The 15,866-nt window shown below is 47.7% G+C and overlaps 1 protein-coding gene across 2 annotated transcripts; it reads left to right on the plus strand.

Moving 5' to 3' along the window:
* Positions 1-6,197: 6,197 nt before the first annotated feature.
* Positions 6,198-11,113, plus strand: LOC139029637 (bone marrow stromal antigen 2-like). Of its 2 annotated transcripts, none has more exons than XR_011485872.1 (5): positions 6,198-7,472; positions 8,240-8,294; positions 8,576-8,627; positions 8,888-9,040; positions 9,232-11,113. XR_011485872.1 is itself a non-coding variant. In XM_070462118.1 (5 exons), the coding sequence occupies exons 1-4, from the start codon at positions 7,146-7,148 to the stop codon at positions 8,982-8,984; spliced, it is 531 nt and encodes a 176-aa protein (XP_070318219.1). In that variant the 5' UTR covers positions 6,923-7,145; the 3' UTR covers positions 8,985-9,003; positions 9,232-11,113. The 2 variants fall into 2 exon arrangements, 1 of the variants encoding a protein (XP_070318219.1); XM_070462118.1 differs by having other exon boundaries at positions 6,923-7,472; positions 8,888-9,003.
* The last annotated feature ends 4,753 nt before the right edge of the window (positions 11,114-15,866 follow it).

Consider the following 15,866-nt stretch of genomic DNA (forward strand, 5'->3'; position numbering starts at 1 on the left):
TATCACAGATTTTGCCTAACAGATCTAAGTAAATTCCTCCCTTCTCCAGGTCTCCAAAATTCCTTGAGATTTCTGTTCCTGTTAGATACCCTTCTTAACCTAGCTAATAAGGTTACTGGAAACTAAGAGCTTCCAATCTCTGGAGGGTTCAGACAGAGAGAAAAGATACATGTTTAAATTTGTTCATAAAATATAATTTTACCAAATTACTGTCATAATTAGTTTGAGGGGAAGGTTTCTTCTTCTTCTTACAGCTGGAAAGTGAAGTCGCTCAGTCGTGTGGGACTCTGTGACTCTTTGTGACTGTAGTCTGCCAGGCTCCTCTGTCCATGGGATTTTCCAGGCGAGAATACTGGAGTGGGTTGCCATTTCCTTCTCCAGGAGATCTTCCCCACCCAGGGATTGAACCCGGGTCTCCCGCATTGTAGACAGACGCTTTACTATCTGAGCCACCAAGGAAGATAACAGCTGGAAAACACAGATTTAAATCAGTACTTTCTCAGATAGAAACCAACAGTTATAAGCATATTCACCAGTTCATTCAGTCATTTTGTTAACGTTTTGAAGTCATCAAGTTTTCCACCAGAATCCTTACCCAGTTCAGAAACTGGTATTTATCCAAAAGTCCTGTCTATAAATCTTCTTGAAGTGAAAGCATTTTTGCAAAACTTGCTTAGTGCTATGACAATAGCTTGAGATAGTAACTAGAATTATGCCTGATAACATCTTACCCAAACATATCAGAATTTTAGGAACACCATACATTTTCTAGGATATCTATATTAGTAACATTTACCATAGAATATAACCTGAGATATTACTCACTTGACAATACTCTTCATGTAATTCTGTATACAAAATGAACCTAATTAGTGTAATATCTCTCTTTGGGATGTTTCAGGGGCCCTCTGAAGCATTCCAAAGTTAGCTAGAGATCTTCTTCATTAGAGTGATTTAGGAAGTTTTGTCAACAAATATCAAAAAGGTTTAGAACAGTCAGTCAGATAAGATTATAGGTCATTGTGAAAAAACAATTATTCACTTGGCCGAAGTATGTGGATGTGAGATGTGAAGAGTTGGATTATAAAGAAAGCTGAGTGCTTGAAGAATTGATGCTTTTGAACTGTAGTGTTGGAGAAAACTCTGGAGAGTCCCTCGGACTGCAAAGAGATCCAACCAGTCCATCCTAAAGGAAATCAGTCCTGAATATTCATTGGAAGGACTGATGATGAAGCTGAAACTCCAATACTTTGGCCACCTGATGTGAAGAATCGACTCATTTGAAAAGACCCTGATGATGGGAAAGACTGAAGGCAGGAGGTGAAGGGGACGACAGAGGATGAGATGGTTGGATGGTGTCACCGACTCAATGGTCTTGAGTTTGAGTAAACTCTGGGAGTTGGTGATGGACAGGGAGGCCTGGCGTGGATTCGCCAAGAGTCGGACACGACTGAGCAACAGAACTGAACTGAACTAGCCAAAGTAACAATAAAGGATTTCAGAACAGATCATTTAAGAGATAAAGAAACTTAAATCTATTACGAAAGGCAGTTCAATATCTGAAGATAAGATTCTTAACAGAGAGAAAAGCTAAATTTAACTTTTTGCACCAGCATACTTTATTTAAAAGGTAAATTTAATTAACTTTATTTGAAACTTAGTCCTAACCATGTACAAAACTCTTTCCTCATGGTTCACTTTTCACAAGCCTTATCATTTTCTGTACCCATTACTGTGTTCTGCTATCCTAAAAAGCCACCAATAAGTCAGGCTTACTTTCTTTTCCCTTCACAAAATGCAATTCCATTCCTCATACCTTCTTTACTAAAAACACACTTCCTACTTCCCTTAAGCAACCAAGAACTGACTTTATATTAGCACTTTATACATCGGTGAGCATAAATAGCAGTGATAATTTCTAAAACCTTTGCTTTCTCAGAGAGAACATTTAGGATGACAACAAACATCATTCACTGAAAATCCCAAATCTTTTCAGTTTCTCTGTGAGAGGAAATTAGCGTTCTGTAGTAAATGTTTCAAAGTCTTATTTTATTTGGAAATGACTTAGCTATTCAATGGAGTTCCAACACTTAGCTTAGCACAACCCTTAGAAGTTCAAGTTATCTCTACCTGGAGAGGCTATTTTAAACAGACATTCCTAAAGCATAATTATTCTTAATAGAGTTTATCTAAAGGCTCGTATCTCATTTACATTTTTTAGAAGTTTCTTCACTTGAGGTAATTTCCTTGCTGACAAACTTGTAACAGATATAATATTTAACTTATATTAAACCTAGATACAATGAAAATATTCTGCTTAATGTTAATCACTCTTAGACATGTCTATATTAGGTAGATCAACAAACAAAGATTAATATCAAGTATTTAATACTGAATATTTCCCAGTTCACCTGAACCTGAAATTCGTTTAAGTTAATTTCCCTTGTATTTAGAATTGTTTGATTTGTAAGCACTTACTTTTTCCTTCTAGGCCAATTAGATTAGAGCTCATTTACAAACTGATCTCAGCAATCAGCAATACTATAACACACACACACACACACTCAGACATACATATATCCAAATAAACACAAGAGATCCTATAGCTTTGTTTTCCAAACTTAATTATGAATACTAGTTGTAAAAAAAAAAATGGTTGGAGTAAGATTTTAAAAGGCTTTGTTCCCCCCCCCCTTTTTTTCCCCTTTGGTTTCAGGAATTAGAGATGGTCTAGGTAAGTGATCCAGATGTGCGTACGTACCAAGTCGCTTCAGTTGTGTCCAACTCTTTGCGACCCCACGGACTATAAACCACCAGGGTCCTCTGTTCATGGGGTTCTCCAGGCGAGAATACTGGAGTGGCTTGCTATTTTCTTCTCCAGGGGATCTTCCCAACCCAGGGATTGAACCCACGTCTCTTACGGCTCCCGCATTGGCAGCGGGTGCTTAACCACTAGCGCCACCTGGTGATCCAGACGGCTCTGGTCTGAAGGTATAGGAGTTATTTCCTCAGGGCCACAATTCTTAAAGAGATTTTCTTTTTTTCCTTCAAGCTTTCTAAAGAATATTGTGACCACATTGTCAAAAATCGTTTTTCTGTGACCATTGTTTTATAGCCAAAATTTAGACCAGATAGTGCTCAATTTGGCCCTGATGACAAGGGCAGATTGGTCCCAGCAAGGATTGTCCCTCTGGGGAAGTAGGGGTCTCAGTTTGATCAGCCCCAGGATGTTGATTACTGGAGGAAGTCCTGGACATAAGGGAACTTCAGTCCATGTTCCTATCCTGTATCAGTAAAGATCAATACTTTTAGGCCATTTTCCTTGTCATTGGATCATAGCTTTAGATTGACCAGTCACATAAAATGCTTTCCCTGAGGGGTTCCCAGCTGGAGTGTGGAAGCTTTGGGTGAGCAGCTCCCGTATTAACTCGAGCAGTTTGTGCCATGTGTCTGTGTGCTGAAACCAAACCAACAAACCAAACCGAACCAGAACCTCAGTCACACTCCATGAAACAAAAGGCAAAAGATGCCCCGAAATCAAAAGCCAAGAGGCATAAATGCCAAACATGACTTCCCAGTTCCATTAGGCCTGTGACCCGGCAGAGTCAGGGCTAGCAGCCTTTCTAAATTCTGATATAGTTTTAAGCAATTTCTTGTTGATTTTCTGTGAAGAAGTTACTCGACCATTTCCTCTTTCAGAAGCTTCTAGAAACCATTCAAAGTAAGCATGGCCGGCCTTTTCTAATTGTGCATGCAAAAATATCCATTTTGGAATAGGAAAAGAACCCCAATTTGGCCATTTTAGGTTGAGCTCTCTCTTTTTTTTTTTAGGTTGAGCTCTCTCTTTTTTTTTTTTTTTCTTTAGGTTGAGCTCTCTTTTAGTATAATTTCTCCAATGAACTAGGTAATTGCAAGTATGAGCTCCACATGTACATGAATCTGGCTGGAGTGCTGGTCAGAGGCTAGCTTTCTGACACCCTTTTGTTTCTGTTTTTGAAAGATTCTTTTTCCCATTTTAAACTGAATTTGTCAGGGATAAAAATCACTAGTGAACTTGTGTAGTGGGCCCACGTGCTGCTTGTGACCTTAACTCCTCTAGGAGTCACCCTAGAGCCGTTTCAGCTTGTCTTACATGTCTTGGATTCTGCCTCCAGCAATCTAATACCACTATGCTGATCAGGTCGCTGAATGGCCAGTTCTTATGTGCATTTAATTAACGAGTGGGTTTCCCTACGGGACCACTACATGGTATGAGGACTAGGCCTCCACCACTCCCGCAAATTTCTCAGTCACCTGAGAAAACCAAAACCGGCCAGGAGGAGTCTTGTCCCTTTTCTTCAGAGCAAAGCTCTCATATATTCCTTACTTTTATCCTGACAAATTCTATAATGGCACTCAAATTGAGGAAAAGTGTCAGATCAGCCTCTTACTTAACCACTTAGCCAAGACCATTCAGTCTTCCACAATGGAGCAACCTCAGCCAAGCCCCAGGTATTCCTCGATTTTTTTTTTACAATCAAGACCCCCTATCCAGTACTTTTCCACTGGGTGGGCAATTCCCCTGGCATCTTTCAGCCAGACTCCCACCCACTATCTTTTGACTGGGTGGGAATTTCTTGGTATCTTTCAACCAAGCCCCACTCAGGGTCTAGACCATGAGTGGGTATGCCCTGGATGTTTCCTACTGGGAAACAGTATCTTTCCTACTGGGAGGGGGCAGGTAACCTGCTCCACCACCAAATAAAACTCAGAATCTCAATGAATATTGGAGATTCGAGAACCAGGAGAAATTTACCCAAATTTGTCTGCACCCCCCGAGGAGGTGGATGGGTGCAAGGGGCCACTGCTGGTACCAAAGCTCCCGTTCCTCATGAAGTCCAGTCAAAGGAAGGAAGCCCACTCTGGGTCCCTTCATGGTCGCCATAACTGTTGACTTAAGAAAAAAAAAGATGTAAAACTTGAGAGTTGTGAGTTTAGCTTTATTTGGGGCACAATGAGGACTGCAGCCCAGGAGTCAGCATCTCAGATAGCTCTGAGCGATGCTCCAAAGCGGCAGTGGGGGAAAGTCAATATATAAGGTTTTGGTGAAGGGGGAGTTCAATCCCATGAAGCACTCATTTTACAAAAGGTTTTTTGATATCACCATGAAGGGATTTAGTGCTTCTCTAGATATGAGGAGACGCAAGGATTGAGATCATAAAATCTGTTCCTAAAAACATCCAACTATCTCAAGACCTGTCCCACCAGATCATGTAGCAGCACGGGGTTCAGTCTCCGTAGAGGCGGGCAGTTCTTGGCAGTGCTCTTGGTAAGTGCCAATTTGTAGTTGACATGGGGTCACAAAGAGTTGGACACAGCTGAGAGACTGAACAGCTGGAAGCCAGAGCGCTTTGCTCAAAACTCCTCACTGGCCCCTCCCAACAAGGCTGCTCTTGTTATGGCCCCTCTTCACACATGAGGAAACTGAGGTTCCCTTAGCACAGGTCCATGTGCTCAAGGCAAGGTGAGACCAACCACATGGAAATTTTGGAATTTGGAACAGGGAAAGTTTTATTGCAGGGCCATCCCAGGAAGCTGGTGGCTCAGGACCCACAAAAAGCTCCTGAACTCCCAGAAGGGTTTCCGGAAAGCATTTTTCAAGGCCAGGTGAGGGGACGCTGGGCACAGATTATGGGATCAGCTCCTGCACAATTCTCTGAGTGGCTGATGAGAAGGTCACAGGGTGCTTGTCACAGGGATTAACATCATCCATCCTTTCTCACCAGAAGGTCTGGGGAGTAAACGCTAATGGTCCTCAGTACTAAACATCTTCCATTTGGTTGGTGGGGCTTTTTCATTTGGAGAAGACATGGCAACCCACTCCAGTGTTCTTGCCTGCAGAATCCCAGGGACAGAGGAGCCTGGTGGGATATACGGTCTACGGGGTCACAGAGTTGGAAAGGACTGAAGCGACTTAGCAGTAGCAGCAGCAGCTTTTTCATTTGGAGCCTGTGCAGGCAGGGGGCTGCCCAGGCTTTCAGTTTAGGTTTCGGTTTCCTTTTTCCTTTTCCCTGGAAAAGAAGGTGGGTTGCTTTTGCCAAATTCTGGCCTAGGGCTTTCTGGATTGGATGCTGGCCAGTAAAACCTTGTGAGAGGGAAGTGGGGCTCCCTGGGACACTCCATAGGGCATGGGCGTTTTCATCTGTAAAAAACAACTCAGGAATGTGTATCAGATACTATTATCTCCATATTTCATAAAGGAGCTAAAACAGAAGATATGGGGGAGGAGTCGCCCTGGGAAGGCCGCTTGGAGTCCTGTTCGGTTCAGAGGGTTTATGTGGAGTCCCGGGGAGTTAGAGGCAGATGCTGGCAGTAAGAGCAAGTTTCTGTCTGGAGCCAGGACGAGGGCCTGGGTGGGTGTTTGCGGTCTGGTGCGTCCCCTGGTGGCCATGTAGGAAAACTGCAGTCTGAGTAGTGTTGGAGGTCCCGCTCTTCGCCCGTCTCCCTGCAGGTTCTGGTCCGTCCTCTGACACCCTCCACGGCTCTGGATGGTCCGCTCGGCAGGGGACAGAGACGCTAAGCGAACCCCAGCAAGGTCACCGGGAGATCCCTGAGTTCAAAACCCAGTCTCCTCAGTCAGACACAACACTGCCCCAGTCACCACTCACGTCTCAGCCTTCATTTCTCCCAGTTGAGGCAAAAAAAAAAAACGCCCTCTGCCTCCTGCGTTTGTGGTACAGACGAGCACAGAGCTGGCGTGCACCGGGTGCCCAGTAATTGCAATTGTCTCCCTCAGATCCATGTGGGAGAAGGGCCAGGACTTGACATGGGGTGTCCCAGGGAGCCCCACTCCCCTCTCACACGATCTTACCGGCCAGCATCCAACCCAGAAAGCCCAAGGCCACAACTTGGCAAAAGCAACTCACCGTTTTTTCCCGGGAAAAGGAAAAAGGAAACCGAAACCTAAACTGAAAGCCTGACTGCCCTCTGCCTGCACAGGCTCCTTTCAAGAGTCTCCAAGTCAGAGGAAACTCCTGGAGCTTCTCATTGGTCGGCACCGCTATTATGCTAATCAGGGGGCAGGCCTAGCCTATAAAGGTCCCAGCGGTTCAGGATGGCACTACTTCTGTTCTCTGAGACCAGTGCCCGCGGACGACGAGGAGGACATGAGCGAGTCCGTGATGCTCAACAAGGAAAAGGACACGCGTGAGTCCGTGATGGCCACAGACAAGGAAAAGGACGCGAGTGAGTCAGCGCGGTGTGGCCGCAAGCTGCCGCTCTGGCTGGGACTCCTGCTGCTCCTGGTGGCGGCGGGGCTGCTTGCGCCCCTGATCTACTTCGCTGTCAGGGCCAACAGCGAGGCCTGCCTGGATGGCCTCCGAGTACAGACGGAGTGTCAGGGGCTCAACCAACACCTGCAGCGCCAGCTACACCAGGCCCAGGAAGTCTTACACGAGAAGGAAGCCGAAGCTGCCACCTGCGAACAGACCGTGGTAAGCCATCGCACCTCCTCGAGAGGGCCCCGAACGTGGAGGTCTCTCCCGGGGTCTTTGTGGAGATCGAGATAGATCTTGAAACTGTGTCCTTTTGTCACTACCAGGGTTTGGGAACCTCCAAACTCTCTCTGGGATGCTGGTGTGTGTAGGGGGGAGCCTTAAGACTCCCATTATGGGCGTCAGTACCCCTTTAGGGTATGAAGGATCTCTAAACTCTGGTGCTTGAATGGGGAGAGCTAGAAACTCCCTTTGGGGCAATCTTGGGGAGCAGAAATCCCCTCTAGAGGCTGGGACGAGGACCTCCGCAGCTCTTTCAACTGCATCCTGAGAGCCTTCGAAATGTTCACTTCTCTTCTAACATGGAGGACCTTGAAACTCTCGTGGACCTCTAACTCGGGCTCTGAAATCATCACCCCCACTTCCCACGCCCCGACCCTTTTTCTGGTTATAGAAGGAACTCCTAATCTTATTGGGCTATAGCTCAGGGCATCTAGAAACGTCTCCTAGAGTCTGGGCATGGGTACCCTCCAAATTCTCTTCTGGGGGTTCTTCAAAACTCCCACGTTGAGGATCACACTCTTACCGGTGTCCCGGGAAGGTGGGAGGTTGTACACATTCTGCAGGGTGGGAGGCTGAGGGTCAGGGGGAGGGTTGGGAGGGAAATGAAGGGGGTGTGCATCTGAGCGCCTCCGATCCCGGGGCTCAGGGAGGGGTCCAGCACCCAGGCACCGGAGGCCAGGTTCTGACGCTCCCCTCTGACCCAGGTGACCCTGCGGGACTCTCTGAAGAAGGAGCAGGCACGAGTGGAGGAGCTTCAGGGTGAGAAAAGCAGATGACCCGGGCTCCGCGGACTGGGCTAGCGGGGCAGCGACAGGGCGGGTGTTGAAAGGGAGTCGGGAGGGAGGGTCCCAGGGCTGTGATCAGGCGTGAGGAAGGGGGGCCAGATTCCATTTAGGGTGGGGGAGCCGGGAGCCGGGTTTCCGGCTGGGGATGAATGGTCACCGCGCTCAGTCGTGTGAGGTCCCGGCTGCGTGTCAGGTGGCTTAGCGGGGTCACCGTGACGACGAGGCCCCTGAATCTGTACCCTATCCCGCAAACAGGAGAGTTGGCGACCTTGAACCAACAGCTGCAGGACGCTTGGGAGAGACTAAGGTGCGAGACCACGCCCCGGCCACGCCCCTTTCACCCCACCCCCAGACTCCCGAGTCCCTTCTGCTCAGAAAAACCCCCGATGCTCGGGGGACTAAGTTTAAGTCCAGCCTCGTCCCATCTGTCACACATCCCTGGGGTGGCCGCTGCTCACTCTCCTGCCCAGAGACTTGGTGGGAGAGGAGTGCAGATTCTTAGGGGAGAAGCCTCGAGCGGACTGAGCGGCCCGGCAGCTGCCTAAGTGGCCCTGATCTCTACTCCAGAAGACAGAGTGAGACCTCCAGAAACAACGCGTCCAGCTGCTCGGGCTTCCTATTCGTTGTGATCGCGGTCTTGGTCCTCAACGCTCTGCTGACATGAGATCCCAGAAAGCCGGCCGGTAGGATGGGCAGCTCCTGGGAGAAGAAATCTCGGAGGTGCCGGGACCAGGGGCTGGCTCAGGGTCTGGGGAGGTGGCCTGCCTGCGGGGCAGACGGCTGGGCACCGGGAAGTGGAATCTGGAGAGGGAAGGAGGGCTCAGTGCGTTGGCAGGGGCCCTAGAGTCTGCTGGGGCTGGGGGCAGAGCCCGGATCCGTCCTCCTCTGACTCCCTATTCTGCTCTCTTTAGGCCACAAGCAGGACTGGGCCGACTCCAGCTCGGATTCCCGGGTTGAGGCTTCCGGACCTGGCCAGTCCTGACACGACCACATGGCAACAGATTGTAAGGACGATGGGGTAGCCTGAGGGGCCCAAGCCAGGGCAGTCCTGAGAGGATGCATCGAGTGGGACAGTAGCAGAGCTGGCCCAAGGCCGCCCACTGCTAGGGATGGCATGCGAGTCGGGTGGCAGCACCTCCGTCCTGCTGACAGCTGCTCTTAGAAAGTCACTTTCCTCTTGGGTCTTTGGACTCGAAATGTAAACCTCCCTTTTGGGGGGAAAACTGGACTCTCAAGTGTTGGAGCATTACTGTGTGACCTCCCAAAGCATCTGAGGCCTGCCCTGCAGACAAAGGTGGACATCCAGTGACATCCGCAGCCAGCCTTTCCTGCTCTAGAATGTTCCTCAAGCTCTCTGGGGTTCCAGCAGGCACCACCCACTGCATCCCCAGCCCTCTTCTCTGCGGACAGCATCTGAAGGACCCTCATCAGTGCTCCCTGCCTGCAGTTTTCCTCCCTTATCTCCTGGCTTCTCTCATCTCATTCCCGTTTCATCTTCTGATGACAGTGGTTCCACCAGGAAACCGAGGCTGTGAGGAGGGCCCCTTTGTCCTGGCTCCCAATCCCTTCCGGCAGGAAGGGCAGGGCTGGGACTCAAACGTGGGTGTGCGGGCTCGGGACAGATCTGTGTCTCCTTGTCCTGCCACCTCCGTCCCCCAAGCTCCTATTCATCCGACAGTACCCAGCTCTGGGAGCCCCTCCCCCAGAGGTTTCTCTGCTTCTCGAGGAGTTCTCAGATGACTTAGTGGCTCGGATTCCAGGCTCCCGTGGTCTGGGTTCAATCCCTGGTCTAGGAACTAATATCCCATAAGCTGGGAGACATGACCAATAAAAAGGAAAGAAAGCTCTCCCTGAGTGCGCCCCCTGCTCCTAAAATAGTGGGTGATGGTGGCCTTCGATAACAGAGCCCCTTATAAGCATATGGTTTCTACGTGACTGCAAAGAATGTTCCAGAATGCTTTAGTGGAATGAAGCTTGTCAAAAATGACAAAGAGCCAAAGTTGGAACAGTTTGAGTGACAAAATTAATATCATCACATGTAAAATCAATATCCATGAGTTCAAAGGAATATAAATACATGACTGGTTAAAACAATAAATGAAAGAGAGGAGAAAAGTCTCCCAGGTGGAAGAATATCAAATAACATACACAAATATCTCGCCCTCAAGAGGATGATGTGCGGTATCCCATGGCTTTGGTGGGCTATAAATCATCACCTCTTTGCAGAAGGCACAGGTGGAAGGGAGGAAGGAGGTCGCTTTTTGGTGCAGACACCCGACGGACACCACCTCAGCCAGGGGGCCATGATCAACATCACAGGCTGAGGCAGGGGATAGCACGTGCCCTGGACACACATGTGTGATGAGAAGGGCACTTACCCTCTCCGGTCCTTCTCGCCAAAGCCCAGTCCAACCATGAGAAAAACACCAGACAAATCCCAACCGAGGACCACCCTACAGAACACCTGACTCTAAACTCTCAAGGTCAAGACCAAGGAAGCCGGAGAATCTGCCTGACCCAGGGGAGCCTAAAGAGGCATCAGGACTAAGGGTCCCATGAGGATCCACGGGCAGAGAGGGGACATTAGGGGAAAACTGAGGAGATCGGAATAATGCATGGACTTCAGTTAACACTGTTATCAGTCAGTATTGGTTCATACATTGCAACACAGGTACCTTGTAGATGAATGACCAAAGTAGGGGAAATGGGGTGTGGGGTCGGTGGAAAGTTTCTGGACTATCTTTGCTGAGTTTGTGCAAACCAAATAAAATGAGTCTTTAAAGAATAATGAAAGTTGAGACTTCCGTGTGGTCTGGTGGTTAAGGCACCCCACCTCCCTGCAGGGGACATGGGTTAGATCTGTTGTCAGGGAACTAAGATCCCACATTCCGCAAGGCACAGCCAAAAAATAGGAAGAAAAAGATAGATTGGAACTTTCCTAGTGATCCAGTGGGTAAGAATCCATTTCCCAATGCAGGGGGGCCTGATTTGGCCCTGATCAGGAAACTAGATCCCACAGGCAGCCAATAAGATTCCGTGTGTCGAAACAAAGATTCAGTCTGCCACGAATAAGACCTGGCACAGCCAATTATATATATACATAATGTTTTAAAGCATAAATTCAGAAGAATATGCATTACTTTTTCCAATCAAAATCTTAGATGGAAAGCTCACAAACTTTCTGTCTCCAGGGCTGAGACTAGAATAAGGTGAATGCAGCCCTTTTTGGTTGCATAATGTGGAAGGGCACAGAAAAGTTCTCTTACATTCATCCCCGTTTTACAGCTATGGAAACTAAGGCTAGGATGAAATCACTTGCCCAGGTCTGACAGGGAGGCAGGGCTGGGCACAGACAATCTTGACCCCTATCTGAAATCATGGTCCTAAGCTGACCCTGAAGTTCAAAATTCAGCCCAGTGGAGCTCCGATATCAGCTTTGCCAAGGGCCCTGTCTTTGCACCTGGAGTCCTAGCCTGGGAGGGAGGCCCTACTCAGGGGACACACAGGCTCCATGTCAGTCTCCACAGCACGTCCAGCCCTGATCCCTGGTCATTTGCTGCTGAGTGGCTTGCATGGATTTGGGTGGTGGCGTTAGGAAATTGTCATTGTTCCGTCACTAGGTGGTGTCCCTCGCTTTGCAGCCCCATGGACTGCAGCTTGCCAGGCTCCTCTGTCTTCCACTATCTCCCAGAGTTTGCTCAAATTCATGTCCACTGAGTCGGCGATGCATCTAACCAACTCATCCTCTGCTTCCGCCTTCTCCTCTTGCCTTCAATCATTCTCAGCCTCAGGGTCTTTCCAATGAGTTGGCTCTTCCAGTCAGGTGCCCAATGTATTGGAGCTTCAGCATCAGTCCTTCCAATGAATATTCAGGGTTGGCTTCCTCTAGGATTGACTGGTTTGATCTCCTTGCTGTCCAAGGATCTCAAGAGTCTTCTCCAGCACCTCAATTCGAAAGCATTGATTCTTCAGCGCTCAGCCTTCTTTATGATCCAACTCTCCCATCCACACACGACTACTGAAAAGACCATAGCTGTAAATATGTGGAATTCTGTTGGAAACGTGATATGTCTGCTTTTTAATACCCTGCCTAGGTTTGTCAGAGCTTTACTTCCAAGGAGCAAACGTCTTTTCATTTCATATCTGTAGTACCCATCCTCAGTGATTTTGGAAACCAAGGAAATAAAATCTATCACAGTTCCTGCTTTATTCTGATTTTATTTTCCATTGAAGTGATGGGACCAGATGCCTTGATTTTAGTTTTATGAATCTTGTGTTTCAAGCCAGCTTTTTCATTCTCCTCTTTTATCTTCATCAAGAAGGCTCTTTAGTTCATCTCCCCTTTCTGCATTAGAGTGGTGTCCTCTGTATGTGTGAAGTTGTTGCTGTTTCTCCTGCTAATCCTGATCCAACTTGCCATTCATCCAGGCCAGCATCTCACATGTTGTGCTCTGCGTAAAGTTAAATAGGCAGGTGACGACACACAGCCATGCCTCACTCCTTTCTCAGTTTTGAGCCAGTCAGTGGTTCCAGGTCCAATTCTACATTTGCTTTGTGACCCGTGTACAGGTTCCTCAGGAGACAGGCAAGGTGGTCGCGTACTCTCATCTCTTTCAGAATTTTCCACAGTTTGTTGTGATCCACACAGTCAAAGCCTTTAGCATAATCAGTGAAGCAAAAGTAGATTGTTTTCTGGAACTCCCTTGCTTTCTCCACAATCCAAGAATGTTGGCCATTTGACCTCTGGTTTCTCTCCCTTTTTGAAATCCACCACATACAATGCATGTTCTTGGTTCATGTACTGCTAAAGCCTAGCCTGAAGGATTTTGAGCAAAACCTTGCTAGCATGTGAAATGAGCACAATTGTATGGTACTTAGAACATTCTTTGGCATTGCCTTTCTTTGAAATTGGAATGAAAATTGACCTCTTCCAGATCTGAGTTTTACAAATCTGCTGACAGATTGAGGGCAGCATTTTAACAGCATCATCTTTTAGGATTTAAAATAGCTCAGCTGGAACTCCATCACCTCCACTAGCTTTGCTTATAGCAATGCTTCCTAAGGCCCACTTAACTTCACACTGCAGGATGTTCGGCTCTAGGTGAGTGACATCAGCATCATGGTCATCTAGGTCACAAGATCTTTCTTATATGGTTTTTCTGTGTGTTCGTGCCACCTTTTCTTAATTATTTCTGTTTCTCTTAGCTCCTGAAATGTTCCCATGATAGCTCCAATTTTTAGAAGAATTCTCTAGTCTTTCCCATTCGACTGTCTTTCTCTATTTCTTTGCATTGTTCCCTGAAAAAGGCCTTGTCGTGTCTCCTTGCTGTTCTCTGAAACTGCATTCAGCTGGGTTTATCTTTCCCTCCTCCCTTGCCATTCACTTTCCTTCTTTCCCCACCTATTTGTCAGGCCTCCTCAGACAACCCTGGTGTCGCACATTAAAACCTGCCTGCGATGCAGGGGGTTCGAACCCTGGGTTGTAAAGTTCCCCTGAAGGAGGGCATGGCCACCGACTCTAGGATTCCTGCCGGGAGAATCCCCATGCAAAGAGGAGCCTGGCGGGCTACAGTCCATGGGGTCGCAAAGAGTCGGACACGACCAAGTCAGCCACTTTGTCTTTGGGCACTTTTTTGGCTTTGGAAAGGTTTTGGTCACTGACTCCTGTGCATTATTATAAACCTCTGTCCATAGTTCTTCAGGCGCTCTGTCTACCAGATCTAATCCTTTGAATCTATTCATCACCTCCGCTGTAAGGGATTGGATTTAGGTCATACCTGAAGGGCCTAGTGGTTTTCCACTACTTGCTTTATTTTTTTTTCTTTTCATTTATTTTTATTAGTTGGAGGCTAATGACTTCACAACATTTCAGTGGGTTTTGTCATACATGGACATGAATCAGCCATGGAGTTACATGTATTCCCCATCCCTATCCCCCCTCCCACCTCCCTCTCCACCCAGTTCCTCTGGGTCTTCCCAGTGCACCAGGCCAGAGCACTTGTCTCATGCATCCCACCTGGGCTGGTGATCTGTTTTACTATAGATAATATATATGCTGTTCTTTCGAAACATCCCACCCTCGCCTTCTCCCACAGAGTCCAAAAGTCTGTTCTGTACATCTGTGTCTCTATTTCTGTTTTGCATATAGGGTTATCATCACCATCTTTCTAAATTCCATATATATGTGTTAGTATGCTGTAATGTTCTTCATCTTTCTGGCTTACTTCACTCTGTATAATGGGCTCCAGTTTCATCCATCTCATTAGAACTGATTCAAATGAATTCTTTTTAATGGCTGAGTAATATTCCCTGGTGTATATGTACCACAGTTTCCTCATCCATTCGTCTGCTGATGGGCATCTAGGTTGCTTCCATGTCCTGGCTATTATAAACAGTGCTGCGATGAATATTGGGGTGCACGTGTCTCTTTCAGATCTGGTTTCCTCGGTGTGTATGCCCAGAAGTGGTATTACTTGCTTTTATTTAAGCCTGAATTTTGCAATCAGGAGTCATGATCTGAGCTACAGTCAGCTCCAGGTCTTATTTTTGCTAACTGTATAGAGCTTCTCCATCTTCGGTGGCAAAGGACATAGTCTGATGTCAGATAGACCGTCTGGTGACGTCCACCTGTAGAATCATCTATTGAGTTGTTGGAGTGGGTCTTCGCCTTGAGCAGTGTAACTAGGCAGAGGGGTGTCATCCTGAGGACCGGGATCCCTGGCTTTGGCCCACGTGCCATCTGATCCAGCTGACCGCAAACCCTGCAAATGTCTGAGCCCTCAGAATCTGGGTAGTGGTGGGCTGTCCTTAAAGAAGCCACTGGACAATTGCACAGCTGCCTTCCAGAACTCACTTCCTGCAACACGAAGTGTGTAATCAGGCCAATCTCCAGCTGGAAGTTCTGGTTCCCTTGGTCATAGGGGGGGAGATCAGTGCAGCCTGAATTCCCTGGAATGTCACCCACCCCCTTTGGAGGTCTCTCCCTAGAAACCCCCTGCCCAGGTCTTTTGGGTTCAGAGTGTCCCTAATGGATCTGACTTTCTTTCCTCTAAATGTACTCCTCTTCCTGGGCCTTATTTCCATGTTCCCCCCGGTCCGGCCCTGGGTCACATGCCCAGCCACACCTCCTCCACTGAGAGCCCGCTGGGTGCCAAAGCACTTTACTCAAAGCTCCTCACTGGCCCCTCCTGATGAGGCCGCTCCTGTTATGGCCCCAAGTTACAGATGAGGAAACTGAGGTTCTGTTAACAGAAGTCCATGTGCCTGACACACAGTGAGGACAAACATACAGAAATTATGGAGTTTGTAAGAGAGAAAGGTTTATTGCAGTGCCCTGCAAGGAGGCAGGTATCTTATGCCCCAAACAATCCTGAACCCTCCAAAGGTTTCTGAAAAGCATTTTCAAAGCCCAGGGGAGGGGCGAGAGGACGCAGGGCATTGGACAATTCTCTGAGTGACTGATGGTGAGGTCACAGGGGTTAACATTACAATCCTTTTCCACCAGTAGGCCTGGGGACTACATGTTCGTGATCCTCAAGCAGTTAAC

The sequence above is a fragment of the Odocoileus virginianus genome, chromosome 3, assembly GCF_023699985.2.
Source record: "Odocoileus virginianus isolate 20LAN1187 ecotype Illinois chromosome 3, Ovbor_1.2, whole genome shotgun sequence".
Lineage (NCBI taxonomy): Eukaryota > Metazoa > Chordata > Mammalia > Artiodactyla > Cervidae > Odocoileus > Odocoileus virginianus.

Bases quoted from the DNA above. Each gene is read 5' to 3' on its own strand.
- LOC139029637 (XM_070462118.1), top strand. From the start codon at position 7,146: ATGAGCGAGTCCGTGATGCTCAACAAGGAAAAGGACACGCGTGAGTCC. The intron at 8,295-8,575 runs GTGAGAAAAGCA...TCCCGCAAACAG, and splicing joins ACGAGTGGAGGAGCTTCAGG to GAGAGTTGGCGACCTTGAAC. The intron at 8,628-8,887 runs GTGCGAGACCAC...TCTCTACTCCAG, and splicing joins GACGCTTGGGAGAGACTAAG to AAGACAGAGTGAGACCTCCA.